The sequence below is a fragment of the Pelodiscus sinensis genome, chromosome 2 (genome assembly GCF_052426305.1).
Source record: "Pelodiscus sinensis isolate ZL-2025 chromosome 2, ASM5242630v1, whole genome shotgun sequence".
In the NCBI taxonomy this organism is placed as follows: Eukaryota; Metazoa; Chordata; order Testudines; family Trionychidae; genus Pelodiscus; species Pelodiscus sinensis.
Window position 1 is genome coordinate 185218020 of NC_143053.1, and position 22316 is coordinate 185240335.

At 42.3% G+C, this 22316-nt stretch overlaps 1 protein-coding gene across 4 annotated transcripts in view; it reads right to left on the minus strand.

The window, feature by feature from the left end:
* Window positions 1-22316, minus strand: part of ANO10 (anoctamin 10) — a 206028-nt gene that overhangs the window by 54570 nt on the left and 129142 nt on the right. For all 4 annotated transcript variants that reach the window (XM_006125564.5, XM_075921961.2, XM_075921960.2 and 1 more), the window contains one exon: window positions 18508-18624. In XM_006125564.5, the coding sequence (XP_006125626.1) occupies window positions 18508-18624 (117 nt within the window). The remainder of the gene's footprint in view (window positions 1-18507; window positions 18625-22316) is intronic.

The following is a 22316-nucleotide window of genomic DNA, read 5'->3' on the forward strand; positions in this document are numbered from 1 at the left end:
CAAGGATATAAGTAGTCCCCCAAGAGGTACATGGCCTCCCACTGGATGGCACGCTGGATACAGACCTCCCAGAGCAGGAGGTCTTCCTGGAAGAACAGAAAGTAATGAGCACCACCCTATCTGTTATATAGAACACTGCGGCCGTGTTGTCTGTCAGGATTGCTCTGCAATTGCTCTGCAATGAAATGCAAGATGTACTGCTCTCTGATGTTTATATGCAGCAATAGTTCTCATTCAGACCACATGCAGAGACCTGCAACCAAGAGTTTCTATGTATGACCACAGCTGATGACTGGATCCAGAAGGATCTTCACATTGCCCTAGATGTAGCCATAGTACAGACAGTCATCTCAGACACATTCAAAGCAGCCTGCAGAGAAGTTCAGGCAATCTGTTGCCCTTGAGCAGGATCTACAGTAAGTAATCTTGGCACCAGGAACAAATAAAAGTACTCAAAGCTCTTGGGAGAGACTTGGTACATCCATTTTCTTTTATATGTGGTAAATATCGATCCTGAAATTTGCCACAATTCCTTTGCAAGGTCTAACAATCCCTCATTAATGGACACGGGAAGCCTATCAGGCATTACTGGATGCAGGAAATGTAGCAGCTTATTCTACTTCTCTTGCAAACTTCTTCCAGTGGGATATCAAGGGTTTCAGCCACGTGTTTCATCAAATCCTGGAATGCCTTAAAATTGTCTATCAGACAAGACATGTAGGAATTTGCTGCCTCATCAAGGAAGAACAATGAAATGGTACCTGAGATCAATAGTTCCTCTATGTTGGCATGCTGATCCTCATCACTCTCTGCCTTTTGTTTCCCTACGATCTGTGATTGTACCAACTGACCCGATTGTGACTGTATCAATTGACCCGATCTCCTAAGCAAAGAGATCTAACCCCATTAGGACTCAATAGTGAATGCTGACTTGTGGGAATAGGGTAGCATACTCAGGGGCCACAGTAGGGCCATGGTTAATAAGCATATGAATACAGGACTGATGGATCTTGGGGAAGGATACAAAGAGGGCTTGTTTACTGAGCCCGTTAATGTCTTTTTCTGCTTAAAGAAAAATCTCGAGTCCCTCCCTAATGTCCACTGTGATACCCAGGAAGGAGAAAAGAAGTTAGCAAGAGATGATTCCTTGTTACATAAAGATGGAAAATGAAAAAAAGAGAACATCTCTATTATTTCTGATATGTGGGGGAGCTCTTGGATCCCTTCTACAAGGGCAGGGGAGGGAATTGTTACTGATGTCACTGGAGAACTTTGGAGTTCTTTGGAGGATTTTAATAGTGATGATAGACAAGGCTATATAAACTCAACTGCTGTTTTCCCAATTCCAAATTAATTCAGGGATACTGAATTAGACTGTAATGATTTCCTCCTTCCAGTGACTTTAACATAACATTTCAAACACAGTGAGATAAAAATATTCTAAAGCTGTGAGCTTTAGTCTGTAATCTTCCATTTTCTAACTCAAATTCAATCTAAATGAATTTTTTAAGTTATTGATCTGCATTCAACTTTGTTCTTTATTCCAAATCATTTTAATATATTCATAAGAATGATCATTCATTCAAAAGTAGCTGCTGCTATTACTACTGTAGGCATAATTTAGGAACATTTTCCAGTAAATTCCTCTAATACTGTAATTAGTTTTAAAATAATAGCTAGTGGATCGTAGCACTGGAGAACACTTATGTAATACACTTACACATTACATAACTGTCACACAGAGTTACAGCCAAATGATCTCCAGCATTTTTGACCATCAAAATGCATCTCTCCTCCCGCCCCTTCCAACTCAGGGTCATGAGATGTAAAAATCAGATCCATGGATTATGTGGCATCAGTACACTAATGGAGGCACCTTTGTTAATGAAATGTTACCAAATATTTTTCTAAATATCTGTGCACTTGCACTTCTTTTCATCTAATATATCTAGTATATCTCTCAACAGCTTGAGGTCAGAGATGGATTCTGATAGACTAAATAGGTGGAAACATATCTGGCTGCTTCCTATGTGTGCAGGAGCTCTTACAGAATAGTCAATTGCTAACTTTAGGAGAAATCCCTATTTCCAAAAATGTTTCTTCCCCTCTTTTATTAACAATGCAATAGTTAGCTGATGATAAATATTTGCTAAGGACGTGGGGGGAAATTCTTTGTAACTAACATTTTCAACAATTAAGGAACAGATTTTGATAACTTTGAGGAAATATTTCTGTTTTAATCTCGTTAGTGCTCTTCACTTTCTGCATTGATAGCAGCCATGTGCATTACTTTTAGACAACAAATTCTGCTTTAAAGAATAACTGTAAACTAGCTATATGGTATGTAATTCTTGTTTTTAAAGCAATTTTCCATTATAATCATTCCTTTGAATCTTAAAAATAGCACTTATTTCCATACTCATTTATAAAAAATAGATTTTCAGGAAAGTGATTTCCCATACATGCCATGTTCTATAGGAACTGAAATATGTTTATATATAAAACATTTGAAAAGACCATCTCTCTTATTTCATTGTGCCAAACCATTTTTTATTTTTCCACCAGCATCCAACTGATGTTACAATAGTAGAAAGAGCATAAATTGCACTGTAGTTGTGAATCTAACAAAAGTAGGAGATATATATATATATATCGATCGAGGTGTTTCAATATCATATTCTAAATGTATTATGATGTCTGAACCTGGAGCTTTAACCTTGGTAACAAAAACACACATGGGATCTGAACTAAAAAAAAAGTGGCATTTTAGTTCTAACATGCATGCAAACATAGTCAATGGATATGAGATAATTTGACCTAAAAGTTAAGAGCCTTTGAGCTTTAAATCAGTCTCAGAAATATTTATCTTAGTGCAACGGTTTTGCCCTCAAAGCTATCCAGTATGAATGTTTAGTGAAAAATATTACACACACAGTACACCAGTAGATTGAGAGATACACTTTTAAATACAATTACCCCAGGGAAAAGTAAATGCTTATAATCAGCTAAGCCTTTAAAAACTGTCTGCTGTGAGTAAAAAGATACCTTTATGAAAATAATCACATACTGTAGGTACAAATCATACATATACTATAGAATGGTTTCTCTTATTGAGATCATTGTGGACTGCCGTGGAACTGTGGCCACGGTTCTGTGATATCATGGAGGTGCTGGTCACAACTGCATAGGTAAAATATGTAGAGTATTCCACTTTAAGCAAGGATTTAACCACTTTGTATTTATATTATAATCTTAAACTTTCACCAGTTTATAAGGGATTGAAGTCACAAGGTGTGATGGATAGGAGGAGGGCTGGCCTTTTCTGAACATCCCAGCATTCAGTAATCAAAGGATTAAACTCAGATAGCTAGGAGATGTTGGCAGGGATCCAGGATAGCCGATGGGGGAAGGTGTTGGGATTTGAAATGAAAGAAACCCTGTTTGCTTTTTCTTCTTTGTGTAAGTTTTAAGCCAGGAGCTAGGCGAACAAGATGAAGTGAACCAGGAAGAATTACCATGCCTACAAAGAATACGGGACATGGAAATGGACTGGATCTGGAAGCATGGATCTGTGAGTAGATAGGGAATGGAATGTCTATTTAGACGTGATCAGGTTATTTTCTTTGTTTTGTTGTTTGGTTAAACTTCTCTGTGCTAAATACATGCGGCCCTGCCCCCACCATATACTGTACTTTAAGTGGTATCCCAGGGATGGAATTTTCTCTGTGATTAAAAATTGTTCTTTTCTCAGTTGCTTTAAAATGCTGAGTAACCAAGTATATATCTTTTTGTTTTGTTAAGAAAATCACCTTTTTAAAGGCAATAATTTGATTCATGTGTCCTGGAAAGTAATAGGAGGTCTGTGTATGCATGCCTAAGACTGAGAGATCAGCTATCAGACAGTGCCGTTTGTTTTCTCTTTTTAAAAAAGCTCTCTTACGGTAAAAGAGCTTAGGGTACCTTTCTGGAAGAAGTTCCAAGTGCTTTTTCCTGGGTTCAAGAAGAAAGGGTTTTTTAACTTGGTGGTGACAGTTACCTCCCAAGGCCAGGAAATCTGTGATCTTGGGGAGCTTTTAAGCAGAAGCCTATAGAGAGGCAAGGTATTTTAAGGTCTCTTGCGGGCCCTCACCTTCTGCACTCTGAGTGCCAGAGTGGGAAACAGCCTTGATGCAAGGTTTCTGCAAGGAAACAAATACTTGTCCTTGTGGAATCTGGTGTATGGGGGTCTGCCACGAGTGCTGCTATCTCTCCCACTCTCCTGGCCGATGTTATCTTCATCGAGTTTGACTCATACGCCTTTTGTTCTCATGGGGTCTTTGCTGTTGTGTATCCCCTGATGTTCTGAACCTCTGGTTAAATTGTTTGTATTGTTTCCTCTTGGCTCTGGGCAGCTGTATCCCTAATGTGCGGAGAGTCGCATTGGAGTCCTTCAATGCATGGAGAGCTGAGCTTTGTTGTCTCTGCAAAGAGCTTCTCACCCTCGGATGGGAGATCCTCAATGTTCGACTGAACCTCCCTGGGGAATCCCGACAGCTGCAACCATGAGATTCATCTCCTCACTACTGTGGATGCCTTCAATCTGGCTGCCGCATTTAACATAGCTTGTAGAGCTGTTCGGGGAATCAATGAGCCTTCTCTGATATTTGATTCAAACTGTTCCCTCACATCCTCTGGTATACATTGAATAAAGGAATTGAATGATTCAACTATGTTGTGCAAGTATTTTGCTAGTAGGACCACATAATTCACAATGTGCAGCTGGAGGGAGGCTGAGGAGTAGGCTTTCTTCCCAATAGCGTCCAGCCTTTTTGTCTCTTTATCATGGCTTGGTATTCTGGGTACTGTTGTTGCTTCCCCCTCTGGTTGGCTGCTTCAACCACTAGTGAATTAGGGGAAGGGTGAGAAGAGGAATTCGACCTCTGTGGAGGCGACGTAATATTCTTAGCTAGCTTTTGCAATATTGGTGGCACCAATGCTGGAGTTTTCCACATTAACTTACCTGGCTCCATTAATGTTTTGTTCATCGGTAAAGTCAGCCTGGTATGTTCAGGTAAGCTGAGTATGCTTGTGAGATCGTATTCGGTCTGTATTACGTCAGAGAGTTTTATGGCAAGTGTCTCTGCGACCCTCCTAAACAGTCTTGGAACCTTCCAAAATCATCCCCTCTGACTGGTGACTCAGGAGACTTTGTTCCTCAATCATAGAATAGGAATTATTGAGGGGGAATAGAGGAGCCTGCGTTGCATCCTCCACAGGTGAGTCGCTGTTGCGGTAGGATTGGCCCCAGTCAGCTTTCCTTCTGGTATTCACATGACCAGACTGTGCCCCAGTAGCATAGTGTGCTGAAACTGTTGGGTGGTACAGCACCCCAGAGTCCCAATAGGCCCATGGGGGGAGGGGGAGAGGGGGAAAGCATCCACTGTACCTTCTGCCATTTCCACATTTGCTATTGTTGCAATTCCGCATATAGATGGGCTCTGCGCTGGCCCATTGGCTGTTCCTCCTCGTCATCACTAAATCTAGCTGATGTTTGTGATGCTGGTGTCAAAGAGAACAGAGAAAGCAAAGTTACTCACCTTGGTGCAGTAACTGTCGTTCTTCCAGATGGTCCCCGTGAGTGCTCCACTGTAGGTGCTGGGCTCGCCCCAGCGCCGCAGAACGGAGACTCTTCAATAGCAGTACTCGGCCGGACTGCACATGCACAGCAGCGTCTCGTGGCATTAGCACTCTTTTCTGTGCTCACGTGATCCGGCCCCCTCCAGTTCCTCGAGGCCGTCTCGGAATCTGTGAAACAGTAGAAAGAGAGATAGACACGCCGAAGCAGGGAGGAGGGTGGGTAGTGGAGCACCCACGGGGACCATCTCAAAGAACAACAGTTACTGCACCAAGGTGAGTAACTTTGCTTTCTTCTTCGAGTGAAGTCCCCATACGAGTTCCACTGTAGGTGACAAAACAGCAGTACCCTTGTGAGCTGGAAGGTGGGATACCTGTTTGTCTGCTGATGAGAGCACCACTGATGCCACCGCAGCGTCTGAAAGCCACTTTTGTCAGATAATGTAGTGTTTAACAAAGGTGTCATGTGAAGACCACGTGGCTGCTCTGCAAATGTCTTTCAGAGAAACTCTTTTGAGAAAAGCTGTTGACGCTGCCATTACTCATGTGGAATGTGCTCGGGGTCGTGTTGGGAGTGGTAACCCCTTAGAGATGTGTTATACATGTGGTTATAGGTTTAGAAATACGCTGGGATGATAACGGTTGTCCCTTAGTTTGTCGGCTAGAGAGAAGATTAGCTGGTCGGTTTTCCTAAAACATCTCGTGTAGTCTATATAAAAGGCAAGGGCTCTACGAATGTCCAGTGTATGGAGAGACATGTCACATGGTGAGGAGTGAGGCTTAGGATAAAAAGATGGCAGGATAATAGGTTCGTTGATATGAAAGGACGAACAAACTTTTGGTATAAATGCTGGATGAGACCTTAAGACTACCCTGTCTTTGTTAAAGATAGTGTAGGGCGGTGTTGCGATTAGTGCTGATAGTTCGCTGACTCTGCGTGCTGATGTAATTGCAAGGAGGAAAGCTAGTTTCATGGTTAAGGTGTGCAAAGGTATGGTAGCTAATGGTTCAAATGGCGATGTGGTTAGGACACTCAAAACAATGTCCAAGTTCCATACTGGGGGAACAGATTTACATGAATCTCTTGGTAGCTGCGTGGGTGAGAAAGGAGGTTTCCTTGATAGGCTGTCTAAAGGCCGAGATCGCCGCTAGGTGAACTCTGAGAGAAGCTAATGCTAGGCCTGTGTGTTTTAGATATAGCAGTAATTGAGGACACTATGAAGTAGAGCGGAAAATGGGAACAGTTGCTGCGAGGTACACCAGGAAGGGAATCTGCGCCATTGTGAGAGGTAAGTATTTCTCGTTGTCTGCCATCTACTGTGAATGAGTATGTATTGAACCTGAGTAGAGCAGAGGGAGTCGGCAGGATTCAACCAACTAGAAGCCATGCCGTGAGTCGTAAGGTATGTATTGTGGATGTCATAATGTCCCTTGATTCTGAGTGAGAAGGTTCGGAAGAGCTGGCAAATGGCATGGTCTGCATGGTGACATGCACCGAAGGAAGGGGAACCAGTGCTGAGGAGTCCATGCTGGTGCTATTAATATGACTGTGGCGCCGTCTGTTTTTATCTTCTGCAGGACTTTGGGAATGAGAACTGTAGATGGGAATGCATAGAGGAGAGGTTCGCTCCAGTTGAGGAGAAACATGTCGCCAAGGGAGTCCGGCCTGAGTCTGGCCCTGGAACAGTACTTCTGACATTTGGTATTTTGATGAGTGGCGAAAAGGTCTATTAGGGGAGTGCCCCACCGTCGGAAGAGAATATGAAGCACTCTATCATGCAGTTCCCTCTCATGCTCCGGTGCAAAATTTCTGCTGAGGAATTCTGCCTGAATGTTCATGACACCAGGTAAGAGGCCACTGATGTTATGCCGTGGCGAATGCACCAGTTCCAAAAGCGGGTCGCTTCCGTGCAGAGGAAGTGAGAGTGAGCTCCACCTTGGCGGTTCACATAACACATTGAAGCGACATTGTCTGTGAGGATCCTCACGGTGGTATTGCGGATATGACTGAGGAAAGATCTGCAAGCATTGAAGATTGCCTGAAGCTCCAGAAGGTTTATATGGAGCCATGTCTTGGAAAGTGACCAGTGGCCTTGGATTGAAATGTCGTCCATTTGCACTCCCCAGCCCAGAAGGGAGGCGTACGTGGTTATGTGACGAGATGGCTGTTGTGCGTGAAAAGGAGGTTCACATGGTCCATCCACCACTGGAGCGATTGGATAACAGATGGTGGAGTGGTTACTGACCTGTGGAGGTCATACTTAGTGTGGTTGTATACGGTCGCTAACCAATACTGAAGGCTGTGAAGATGTAGTCTGGCGTAGCAGACGACATAAGTTGTAGCTGCCATGTGGCCCATGAGCTTTAGACAGGTAAGTACCTGGATGGATGGACTGCCTTGAACAACTGCTGTGAAGTCTTGGATAATCTGGAATCTCTGAACGGGTAAGTACACTCTTGCCGTGATCTCATCTATACAGGCACCGATGAATTCCAAGGCCCCAATGAATTCCAACTCCTGCGTCAGTTGAAAAATGGACTTTTGGTTATTTATGAGTAGCCCAAGGACATGGAAAGTTCTCATGGTGGTCTTGAGAATACCGAGAACATCGGTGCAAGAACGACCTTTCAGTAGGCAATTGTCTAAATAGGGGAATATGATAACCCCTTCTCGATGGAGGTGTGCTGCTACTACCATCAGGACTTTTGAGACTACCCTGGGGGCAGTGGAAAGGCCAAAGGGAATTTGCATATTTTCTTCTGATCTCACTTTCGAAAGCTTTGCTTTCGAAAATGAAAGTAATTAAGAGGCGGCTTTTTTCCGCGAACTGTCCCCTTTGTTGAAAAGCCACTCTTCCTCAAAAAAGGAAGTTTATGCAGCTTTTCAACAAAGGAGGAGGTTCGCTGAAAAAGCTGCGTCTTAATTACGTTCACTTCCGTAAGATCCGCTTTTGGAAGTGTGATTGGAAGATGATATGCAAATTCCAGTGGAATCTGCGTATCTTCTTTCGACCATTCCGCGTAGTCTAGATACATCCTAAGTGTGACCGATGCCGCCGGCGGATGAGAAGGAACTGAGGGAACGGTGGCCAGTGCATGTCTAACTGTCAATCGGGGAGATTGCTAGCAAAGTTCTCCAGGCCATGTGCATAGTGGCACTGACACACCTAAGTGGAGCACCCACGGGTACCCTCGAAGAAGAAATAAAAGATTACCTGATATGAATTTTAAATGCTCTTATTTTCAATGCTCTTCTTGTGGCCTCTCTTGTGGAATCCTCCACTCTCAATCCTTGGTATGTACATCTTTTAAATATCTGTGGATGGTTTTATCATGTTCCCCTTAATCTTTCTGTCACATTATGAAAGATTAATTTATTTACTTTTTGTAGAGCATAGATTTTTAAGTCCAGGAGAGATCATTATAACCTGCATAACAGATGCTTAGCATTTCATTCAGTAATTCTTGCATCATGCTCATTATTCCAGTTGAACTAGAACATATCTTTTAGAAGAAATATATTCAATCTTGATATAAAAAACTTCCAAGTGATAGAGAAGCCATCACAAACCTAAGAAAGTTGTTCCAATACTTAATTATCCTCAATATTAAATTTTTACTCTTTACTTCCAATCTTCTAGCCATTGGATCAAGTTATGGATTTGGTAGGTTACTTTAAGGAGCATTTCCCTAACAGAAACCTTCTCCCCATATGGGAGCTTTTAAACCAGGATCAGGTCACTACTTCACCTTCTCTTTGATACATAAAATATATTGAACTTCTTACGTCTCTCGCAGTAAGATTGGATTTGCAGATTTGAATCATTCTCTTTTCTAAATCAAGTCTTTCCATCATTTCCAATAGTCTTTTTTTTATTATAGGGAGTTTTTCCAGCCCTTCTTTTCTCAGAAGTCCCTCCATGTATCAATATCCCTTTAGAAAAGTACTACCCAAAATTTAATACAGTATTGCAGCTTGGATCACAGCAGGTAAACTTTCCTGTTTTATGTTGTGGTATCTACAAAATATGAAGTCCTATACTGTGCTGGGCTATCACATTGCAAACATGTCTAATTTGCTGTTCATTAGCACTCCTAAGTCTCCTACAGTATAAAAGGGCAATACAGGTTGTACCTCCAAAATCCAGCACTCTCTGGTCTGGCAACATCCCTGGTCCAGCAGGACCATGGATGCTCCTAGACTAGAGAGCCTGGAGCTTAAGGGCAGGAGAGCCAGCCAAGCTGGGCATCAGGGTCAGCAGCCTGGCTGGGAACAGCACAGGATGGGGCCAGAGCTCCGCAGCAGCCTCCAACAGTCCCCAGGGAGTGTGGAGCTGAGGACAGAGTCCCCGCGGTAACCCCCCAGGAATGTGGGGGTCAGAGATGGAGCCCCGTGGCTTCCCCGAGCTGTGTAGGGCTAGAGCGGGCTGGGGTTGGAGTACTGTGGCTTCAGCCAGCTGCATGGGGCTGAGGCTGGGCACTGGATTCCTGATTGCTCAGATCTAGAGTCCCACGGCAGCAGCTAGAGTCTGTGCTGCCCAGGGAGCTAGCAATACCAGGGCAGGCAGCCCAGCCAGGGTGCGGGGAGGGCAAGGCAGGATTGCCTGCTGGGGCAGCCTGCCAGCAGCAGGTGATGGACTTGGGGGTTGATGGCAGTAGACCTCCCCTGATCCTGCAAATTCGCTCATTCAGGACTAGTCAGGTCCCGACAATGCCAGAGCAGGGAGATCCAACCTGTAGTGATTTTTTTTCTTTTTAAACTCAGATCTATTTTGTAGGGCAGGAAAATCTCCAAAATAGCTTTAGCCTGGATTCTAGAGAGAAAATAATTAAATATTTATTTTTATAGGCTTCTAAAATAGGTAACAAAAAAAAATCTTCTGGCTTTAAGAGGATTGAGAAAGAAGTATTCTGCAATCCTTACGGAAGTGACCTTGTGTTGCCTAGAAAGTAACTATGCCTGTTGTAAATTTAAAATTCCTGAAGTTCACAGTCAAACTTAGTATAGATATCAATTTGGCCATTGGTGCATAATTTTTTAAAGAATTATTAGACCTAGTAAAGGACTTTTGCTTAGGGAAAAAGATGTCTTTGAAGTTCTCTGTTCACAAAGAACTGTGATCTATGACAAGTGGGTTCTACAGAGCTGTTTCTGTCATGATGGAAATGTGTATGTCAGTAATTATTCCTGACAGCATTAACACAAAGAAAGATTCTTAGGGTTACCAGAGGTTCTTTAATCCACTACACTTAAAAAAAATCAGACAAAAACACCTTCACTACATCATACTACTTCATGTCCATTTGTTCACTTTGTAGGTTAGTCTCTGGAGCAAATTCCACTATCATTAAATTTGCAACTGATGCCTGCTTCAGGGGAATAGCAAAAACACAACAAAGGGACATAACTAAGTTGTCAAGTGATTCTGAACAAGTTAATTCAGCATGGGAGAACAGCAGTGCACAGAGCACTTTCCCTGAGGCTTTTCCCGGTCATTTCCATAGCAGTGGGGGGCAGTGTCTGGTAGCAGCAGGGAGCATGGATCCATATGTGCCCCTGGGAGTGGAGTGTCAGGTAAGAGTCCCAGACCCATCCCCTCATGTCAAGACCCCATAGTGACCTCCATGGCCTAGCAAAATTTTTTAATGTGGCATGCCCTCTTTCCCAAGGTTGCTGAATTAAAGAGGTTCAGTGCTCTGGGATGTTGGGAGGATGCAGAGGAAAGAGACTTGACTTTTGTTGAATTCCATTCCTGAAATCTAGGTCAGAAGCTGAGAAAGGTAAAACTGAGGTTTCTTTCCAAGAATGGTTAGCTACTGTCAATATGTGGCATCAGGAACAAACGCAACAATGAGAAAAAGAGGCAATGGGTTGTTTAAAAAAAAAAAAAGCTAAATTATCTGAAGAGCTCCTCCCCGCAAGATAACAGCATATCACAATCACAAAACATATATACATATTTGAAATTCTATGCTTATACTAGTTCTCATCCATTCAGTCATTATAACTGTAAATTTATCTCCATTCCACACAGACTCTGTCCCATCTCACTTGTTCAATTTTTATCTGAAATACAGAATCATGAAATTGACATCACAGAAAATGCGAAAGGCTAATGAAATTAATCTCATAATTCATTTTGGGCTTTTATCCTGCACTCTTCCAACCAGCTCTTTAGGATGGTTTCTCTAACATATTTACATTGGCAGCTTCAGATGTGTGCTGTCAAGAAAGGCCCATTTTTAGGGCACCACGCATGTTCTGAATTAAAGTAAATTGGCAGAAATATGTGAGCAAGTTTGAACACTGCTTTTTCCGCTTTAATTGGTTACAAAGCTCTCACTTACATGAGTGGTATCATTTACTGAAAAAATGTACAAAAAGATAATTATGATAATTATGTTATGAAAATCTAATTAATATTAGCAGCAGTATATCACTTTATACTCAAAATCTTTATATTAAAAATGTTCAGGGTTAAAAAATTATTTGCTAGGGAAACACTGTCTTTTCAAGTTAAATTTTCAGGTGTGGGCTCTTTCTTTAAAAAAAAAAAATCTGACAGACAAAAATGATTAATAATCATTTTATTTGAACACTATATGTGAATTTGCACTTTAATAATATAATCACCATTTGCCTGTATCAGGAAACTAGTTTTTTGGCACAGTACTCCAATGTCATCATGAATCTTTTCAGCAACCAAGACAATAATAATGAAATACTCAGTTGGGGTGTGTCTACACAGTACCCTGAACTTGAAATAAGATACGCAATTTGCGCTATGCAAATTGCATATCTTATTTCATATCTATTTTGAAACAGCTTATTTTGAAATGTTGTACGTCTACACAGCACCTAATTTCAAAATAACGTGCTATTTCGAGCCAGACCTTATCCCTCGTGGCTTGAGTAGACACAAGGTAGCTATTTCAGGATACACAGCCGTGCAGTGTAGATGTACCCTCAGACGTAACGTCCCTCCACCCTTACCTGCATGCACATTTTATCTATGCCAACATGGGAGTTAGAACCAGTAATATACTGAGCTCGGGTGACTGTTTTGAGTGATAGGTTAGATTCAGAAGTAATTTGGCTACAAAACAACATGGCAGTTTTCTAAACTAATAAAATAAATACCATTATCAGGTGCTGAAAGAGTTTGCTCAGCAATACACTACCTATTATTTATACATAGCATAGGCAGCAAAGTGTGTTAATTGGAGTACAGGCACTCCCCGGGTTACGTACAAGATAGGGACTGTAGGTCTGTTCTTAAGTTGAATCTGTATGTAAGTCGGAACTGGCGTCCAGATTCAGCCGCTGCTGAAACTGACCGCCAGTTCCGACTTACATACAGAATCAACTTAAGAACCCCAAGCTCCCCAAGTCAGCTGCTGCTGAAACTGATCAGCAGCTGATTCCAGGAAGCCCGGGGCAGAGCAACTCTGCCTCGGGCTTCCTGTAGTCAGCGCTGGTCAGTTTCAGCAGCAGCTGATTTGGGGACGCCTGGGGCAGAGCAGCTGGGGTGCTGCTGGGTTGCTCCAGTAGCGCCGCTCTGGCGCTACTGGACCAACCCAGCAGCACCCCATCTGCTCTGTCCCAGGCATCCTGATTCAGCCGCTGCTGAAACTGACCAGTAGCAGCTGAATCAGGACGCCTGGGGCAGAGCAGCTGGGGTGCTGCCGGGTTGGTCCAGTAGCGCCCAGAGCGGCGCTGCGGGACCAACCGGCAGTGCCCCAGCTGCTCTGCCACAGGCAACTGGAGAAAAGCCTAGTCTGCTGGGGGGGGGGAAGGGGTGCGTACTAGCTGTGCCCCCCCCCCCCCCAGCAGGCCAGGAAGACACGGGTGGCGGACCGAGACATACCGCGGACTTGACGCCCGGGTCCTCCGCGGCTTTGCTCCCCATCTCCCTGGTCTGCTGGAGACCAGCAGACCAGGGAGACGGGGAGCAAAGCCTTTGAGGACGCCGGCAGCGGGACAGCCACGGCGCGTCTGGGCTGCCCCGCTGCTGGCTTCCCCCGCGGCTTTGTAAAGCCGCGGAGGGGCTCGGGCAGCAGAACAGCCCAGGGCGCCTGGGCTGCCCCCCTGCCGGCTTCCCCCGAGGCTTTGCAAAGCCACGGAGGGGCTCGGGCAGCGGAGCAGCCCAGGCGCGCCTGGGCTGCCCCCCTGCCGGCTTCCCCGGAGCCCCTCCGCAGCTTTGCAAAGCCTCAGGGGAAGCCGGCAGGGGGGCAGCTCAGGCGTGCCTGGGCTGCTCCGCTGCCGGAGCCCCTCCGCAGCTTTGCTCCATGTCTTCCTGGTCTGCAGACTAGGCAGACGTGGAGCAGCTTTTCTCTCCGGGAGTACACGGGCGGCGGGACCGCGAGGTCCCGCAGTCCGTGTTCGTAACTGCGGATCCGACATAAGTCGGATCCGCGTAAGTCGGGGACTGCCTGTACTGTTGTTCAATGTGCCAATTATATACATAAACACTCCTCCTGTGCTAATGGACACACTGAACATACTCGGATAGTCTGTTGAATTTAACGGAACAAAGTACAGGCTACTTAGTAATTCTGTTTAGTCCCAGTGTCCTAGAAGCAGAAGAGTTTCTATTATAATTTCCTTGCACTTATCTGTCTTTCCTTGTTAACCCTAATGAGTCATAAAAAGGAGAAACAATTCAATAAGGAAGCTGTCTGCATTGTTTTTTCCTCAATCCATACTTTATTCCACTTTTATCCTTTTTAAAAGATAACAGATGGAGATTATGTCCACATAACAAAACAGAGCTCCTCTTACTCACTGCTGGATAGTTTTGAAATACTACTTCCAGCAAGGAACATGGGACACTATATTCTGTAAAACAACTATCACAGATATAATCGGCTAGTACAAAAGTTTGAACACAGAAAACCTGGAATCCTCCTCCTCACCCAGATATGTACACCTACTATCTATTGGCTCAAGGGAACAGAAGTCCCAAAGCTATTCATCAATCAAGATCTTCTGCAAGCACAGAAAAAGCATTAAAACCACTCATGCATTAAATAAATGGGAAACATGGAATTAAGACAGAAGAGGGATTTGGAATGGATTTATCACCACGGTGGATAAAAGGACGTTTCCATGTGACATAAATCTAACAACCCCTCCTTTTTTTTCCTTAAAAACTTTTTTGTTAGAGAAATCTATTTCAAAATTTCAAAACTGAAATGAGTTTAATTACTATTTAAGTTTACTAAATTACTATTATTGATTATTGCTAAAACAAAAAAAAGGACTATGCAGCACTTTAAAGACTAACAAGATGGTTTATTAGATGATGAACTTTCGTGTGCCAGACCCACTTTGATCTGAGGAAGTGGGTCTGGCCCATGAAAGCTCATCACCTAATCAACCGTTTTGTTAGTCTTTAAAGTGCTACATAGTCCTTTCTTACATTTCAGCAAGTTCAGACTAACACGGATACATCTCTATTACTGTTCTGCTTATTGCTAGGAAGTTCATCTGTGATTATCTTGAATATTTGAAGCTGAAAGAATTTGAAAACATACTTAAAATAAGTGACACAGTATCTCTTCATGTAGTCAATGAATTACTTTGAATTGCAGGTATTTTGCCAGCTGATATCCAGAAAATCAAAGCTGCTTTAATATGATATTAAAGAATAAAAGCAAGTATCCACACAAGATCATTCCATTTTAATACACTACTTAATACATGACATGTTCCAACTATAAAAGACAACATGGGATCAACCAAGACAAATCTTAAAAGGTGATGATGGTTATTTGTGCATATAGATATCCTATAACTAGCAAGGATTTTTCCTTCTGTAAAATGGAGATTGAAAAGAACTGGAGGATTTTAGTTCCTACTGACATGCAACATGTCCCTTTCTCAGTAGGACTAATAAAACAAACCCTGAAGACTTGGGACTCAGGCATGTATTATGATAATTAATGCATTGATGTGAGAGTGAAAGTTTACTTCTTAACTGTTGACAAAAATATTCAGATAGAAGCAGATTACAACTTCTATAGTCTAAGCAAAGGTGGCTTTATTCACTTGTGCTTAAGGTTTCAGTGGCTGAACTAATTTTTCCTGTCTACAAAATGGAAGTATAGAAATGGAACAACTATAATAGAGCTGCAGTCCTGCACTTCAAAATGTTACATAACATAGAGGACATGTAAGATCACTGTCAACTCCTGGTAACTTCACAGTGATTCCATTAGAAAACTGTAAACTGACTTGTAGCGCTTTAGATTAAATTTCAGTTTGGATTTTATTTGTATGGTTTTATTGTGGAAAACTATCTTGACCTGGATAGGGATGCACACATAAGCCCATGTGCATTTAAAAGTGATGGCACTGTAAAGTTTCAGGAGTCAGTTTGGATTAAATGAATGTAACATTTTGCCAGATATCACAGAAGATATTAAAGTGTATTCTCCAACTTCACAAAACCACAGAGTAATTGGAGTACTTTAAGTATAGTGTCTCAACAAATCAGCAGTGACCAATGGGATAATGTGTACACTACTGTTGTGTTGATATGTATATTTGGTGCTCCTGCCCCACTGCATTTCAGTTCATTTCAACTATATAAAATACCATCTAAGGAGTCTGAAATGGTAGGGAAGAAAGATGAGAGTCAGAATGTGTCAAAAACTATAGGTGAATGAGATTTCAACTCTGAAACTTTGGGGGTTCTCCCAACATTGGTTTTGGGCATGTTTTTGCAATGTTTATGTAACCCCCAAGGAGATTACTTGGATTCCTGGGGCCTTATCTGCTGGCAGCTCAGGGAGAGGCACTCTGAGTTTGCCCTGGCTCCCCCTTCCTACCAGGGCCAGAGTCTGCCCGGCAACCCATGGGGCGTGAGATGCCCCTCCCCAGGGGGAAGGAGAGACCATTGTTGAGGGGAGTCTGGAGCCAGCCTTGGCAAGTGGAGGACTGGCTGTGTGGGAGCTAGTATGCCCCAGGCCTGCATGCAGGGTTCCCCCTGAGAACTAGCCTCTAGGGACCTGAAGGCAGGATCCCTCAGCTGGGTTTATGTCTCCACTGTTGATTCCCAGTTGTGGAGTTTGCTGGGAGGCTTCCCCAGCCAGGCTGAGTTGGCTCTCCAGCTCCCTGGGTGAGAGGAGTCGCTGCATCTCACTCCCCATGGGCTGCCAGGCAGACTCTGGCCCTGGTAGGGAGGGGGAGCCAAGGCAAACTCAGAGTGCCTCTCCCTGAGCTGCCAGCAGACAAGGCCCGGGAATCCAAGTAATCTCCTTGGGTGTTACACTTATAATGCTTTTGTGCTTGGTTTTGTGAAAAATTATCCCATTCATGCACAAAACCAGTCCAATATATGGGACAAACAATCTAGGATTAAGTGTGGGGGGTAGGAGAGGGTGTTTTTCTCACTTGGTTTTGCTTTAAATCTTTTACTTAGTCTGACAGAAGGTGAGGAATGAAATCCTGGTCTCAATCAGCAGTCAATGGTAAAAATTATATTAATTTTCATGGGCCATGATTTCATCCAAGATCTCTCTATGAAAAAACTAAGAGATGAAAGCCCTCTGCCACAATTAAAATACTCATGTGAACAAATCTAAAATTCATCATAATTCACATGCAGCCTTTTGGTGGATGAGGAAAGAGTATTCCCAAATTCCTGCTTTTATAGAGAACTGGCCTTTGATATACCTTTTTACATATTGGCAACTACAAAGATTAAAAAGGAAATCTCAGTGTTCATAAATAAAGCAAAAACAGCAAAGAAAAGGTTATTTTCACGAGTGATGTGCAACAATTGTTTAATGCAGTGTAGACAGATAGGTGCATAATGCTTATTGTTATCAGCTACTACACATACTTCACATTTTAGCTATTTAATTACAATATATACTAATCCTGACCCTGGAAGTCTGTTTTCTGTAACTAGATTATACAGCTAAATATCCTCAAAGTCAATTTTTTAGAATCTGTGGAGAATCACCCAATACTTCCTCTACATAGCTTTTCCTCTTTCCACTAAGTCAAGGATTTCCCTCATTATCTATTTTCCTTGAAGAGGGTAGACATTCAGGCATGCTCCATTTGTTTCCCTAAGGGATACATGTTTCTTACAGCCAAAAGGTGTATTATACCAACAAAAATAATGCTAAGATTATGGCAATAAATATAATCTAGTTTACCTTTTTCACATAAGGTTTACATAGTTCTTTGGTAACCTTCCCCAAAAGCAAATACTGAAATGACTATTTTTTTAAAAAATGACAAGAGTGATTACAATAACAATATTCATCCATACAGTGGCCAACCACTATTTACATGTGATGTCAGTATTCACTAACAATTATAAACATTTCAAAGCTTTTGACAAAGGAAAGTAAGTATCACAATAAACAACAAAGTAGGTTTTATTTTAAAATTCAAGAGATACTGTCAGGTTAAAAAATATTGATATCTATGTTATTTACAACTGAAATTATTAGAACGAAGTTTTTTTTACATTTATTTTTCAAAATTAATGCTGTTTATATTTGTTTTTCAATTTAAATGAACAAGTAAAATATATTGGTCAATTTCATATTGATTGGCATTTTCTTTTGTTTCTGTTAAACACTGCTTTACTTTGGTTGCAAACAAAACAGGACAATTAAATTCCAACCAAAATTGTTTTAATTGAAATGATCGACTAAATCACTGAAAACTTTTGCATCAATAACAGGGTTTTTAAAACAAAACAAATTAAATGATCTTACCTTTTAGATTGATGTTATGTATGTCCCTTTAAGATGCTAATATCTAATAGCATGTAATTGAAACAGGAGAGTACTGACAATTTCCATAATTTACACCTTTCATTTTGGACCCTCAAATCAGTACATTTATTGTCCCAAATGAGTTGCCCTTACCTGCTGTTTGAGAGCTTCTAGGGATTCAAATTCCAACCTGGCCAGTTTCAATTGAATATCCTGTGGTTTATCAGGAATTACAAATGCCATGACAAACTTCAATGCCAGTAGAATATGCTGGGGAAAAAACAAATTAAAATACTCTATTAAATAGTTTATGGCAAGTAAAGAAGAGTAATACAAAAGCATTCTTTTGCAAATTTTAATTCCAAGGTGCCTATTCATTATTTTTTGTTAATTGTATGTGTAATAGGGATGGCATACTATATCACATTACTCCTGACTTTTCCACCTCAACAATTATTTATACTTTGCAAATAAACATGTATTGCCTTTAGGTTTGTTATTATTATAATCTTATATTTTCACTATATACTTTATAATTTTTATTTATTTATACATTTGTGATTCCTCATAAATCTCAAACTATTAGGACTGATGCTGATTTGGCTGGAATTCAAACCATCAGTACATAATGACAGCACGAGATGTATATGTCACAACAGATTTACATGGCATAATACAATACTAAAATGTACCAAGCAAAAATAAACAGTGTTCCTGCCCCAGAAAGTGTATAATCTAAAAACCTTACAAAACAACACAACAGAAGTCTGGATTTTATAGATGGAATAATACACAGATGCAGTGAACTGGCTAACATTAACTGAAAGGACATTCTAAATAGAAGAAGAGGAAGGAATAGGCCAGATTAGCCAAAATTAAGCAGTAAAAGATTATAGAAACATTCAACCCAACAAAGACCAGAAAATCCAAAATTAAACTTAATCCTTGCTCACCACTCTTTGTATTTGACATAAATATGCAGTACAGCCACTAATGCTTATTCTAAGCAAGTTTCAAGCTATCAAGACAGCTGTTTATTTTGGTGGTGGTGGAAGTGGGGATTACACAGATGTTTAAGTGAGCATCTAAATCAGTCCTTTAAAATTTACTCTATTGAGGACTAGGGATGTTAAATATTGGTTAATTGAATAGTCGATTAACCTCATGAAATCTTATAATTTACTTGACTATTCTATAGTCCGTGGACGTGGCTGGCAGTCAGTGTACTCTGGCCCCGCTCTTGAGAAGCCCCCTGCCACTCTGTATCAGAGGCAGCAGTTCAGGGTGCCAGGTGGGAGCTGGTCTGCAAGGGGAGCCAATTTAAAAACCAGCTCCCCTTGCAGACTTGCTGCCTATTGCCCCACACTGTTGCCTCTGATACAGAGGCGGTAGCACGTCTGCGGGGAGGGGGGAGTCAGAGCTCCTGGACCGGGCACGAGCTGGAACTGAGCCAGGCTGCCTCCCTGCCTGGCTCCTAATATACTTTAAATGCAGAGCCACAGCAGGGACACGTGCCAGACCTGGTGCAAGCTGGGACAGAGTGAGGCTGCTGGCCACCCTGTTAAAAAAATTTACTGGCGGGGATGGGGAGAGGAATACGTGTAGTCTATAGCATTAACCTATACACTTTTGCTTATCAGTTAATTGACTACACTATTACATCCCTACTGAGGGCTGGACTGGCAATATTCCATGAGACGGCAACTTTGCTCTGATTCAGGAAAGCATCTCTATACAGGGAAACAAAGTTAAGCACATGCTTAACTCCTTCTTCTTATGATATATTTTAGAAACGTTCATCTGTCTGTCCTTCTGTTTGTTCAAGAACTTTTCCTAAATGGTAAGAGCTAGGTCCACCAAATTTGGTATACTGCTTCCTCTTACCCTAACTTAAAGGAAAATAAGGGTTTGGTTATGCCAGGACAATGGGATGTGCTTAGAATGTAACTGTTTCTTATAAAAATGGAAAGGGAGGGGACTGGTAGGAGGGCCAGTTATACTATAGAATGACCACAGGGGACAAGCAAGGGGCCAGAGATGGGGATCGGGAGCCACTGGGCCAGTAGGGGGATGCTGCTGAGGTGAGAAAGGATTGGGGTTGTCCTCTCTCTTTGGGGCAACCTGCATACTGAATCCCTTGTCCCCAGTCCCACTACCGAACAATGATTTAAATGAAGGAAAAGCAAAACTTATTTGAGTTCAGGACCCAAGCAATGCTCTGTGTGTGTGTGTGTGTGTGTGTGTGTGTGTGTGTGTGTGCGCGCGCGCTATACATGGTATTTATATACATGCATGCCCAAATTCTGTCCTGAATCAGTATTCTAATTGTCATAAAATGGAAAAGAGCACAGACTCTCAGTTTCTTAGACTACAAGCCCAAGAATTAAATGTTCCATCTTGATGCAATTGGCTGCACAACACAAAGAACAAACTATGCTAAACATCAAGAGTCAGGAAGTGGGATGGTAAGAGCTAGAAATAAATCACCTTGGATAATGCAACGGATGTAAAGGACAGCAGAGAAAAGGAAAAATATAAATCCACACTATGGTCATGTAGACTATGTAGCAATAAACATACTTTAACTATAAATAGGCTCATGCTGATAGAAACTAGAAGACGTAATTGCACTGATTAAGAGAATAAAGTTAAAAATGAGCCACATACAAATTATACAAAATCAAATACAGATAAAGAGTGCCTACATTTCTGGAATTAAGCTGACAGTGTAAGAAATAATAATTAATCTAAAGAGGATAAAGAAAAGCTGAAATAGAATTTAATGTACATAACATTTATTAAGAACTGTACATACAAAGTTAAACATTAATGAAGGAGTCAGCACATCAGCTAAGAGACGACAAAGAAGGAAAGAGTTACTCACCTTGTGTTCCACTCTGTGTCCTGGTGCATCCTCACGCCGGTGACCGGAGACTTTTCTAGCAGTTTCCAACGTATCACGCAAGCGCCGCAGCGCCCCCTTGTATTATTGGAATCTGTTAGGCACATGCACGGCGCGGCTCCTCTGTTCCTTTTCTACCCATTAGAGCATAAGGCTCCAAAGCATGGGAAGGAGGGAGGGTAGTGGAGCACCCACGGGGACACATCTCGAAGAACCACAGTTACTGCACAAGGTGAGTAACTCTTTTTTCTCCTTCGAGTGGTCCCTGTGGGTGCTCCATTCTGGGTGGCTACAGAGCAGTTGTCAGCTTACGGAGGTGGGTTTGGAGCCATGTGGTAGTCACTGTGGATAATACTGCTTGTCCCACCGCCATGGAAGATGCAATCAAAGAGGAGCGAGCGTAATGTTGCACGAATGTGTGGTCAGATGACCAGGTGGCGGGGTTGCAAATGACTTGAAGAGGAACGTTGCTAAGGAAGGCAGTTGTGGAATGAGCTATGATGGTTTCAGGTTAGTCTGTCATATAATGTATAACATGTTCAAATACAGGAGATGATCCATTTCGAAATCCTCTGAGATGAAACTGCTTCTCCTTTGGATTGTTCAGTGTAGGACAAGAACAGCCTAGGTGAGACTCGCCAGGGTCAGGTTCAGTCCACATAAAACGCCAGTGCTCTACAGACGTTGAAAGTGTGCCATGAGGCCTGAATTGGATCGGCATGCGGTTTAGGAAAAAAGGCAGGTAAGTGTATGGGTTAGTTGACATGGAAAGGAGAAGGGACTTTGGGGAGGAACTTCGGGTGGTATCGGAGTATCACTCTGTCCTTCGTGAACACTGTGTATGGATGGGGGGTCAGCCATCAATGCGGCAATTTCGCTCACCCTCCTACTGGAGGTTATCACGACCAGGAAGGATACCTTCATGGAAAGATGAGACCAAGAGCAGGTGGCTAGAGGCTCAAACAGTGGCTTCGTCAGGCTTTTTAGAACATGGTTCAGATCCCAGACAGGGACCTGAGGGTGGACAGGTGAGAAAGTGTTTTGCAGGCCCTTAAGGAAC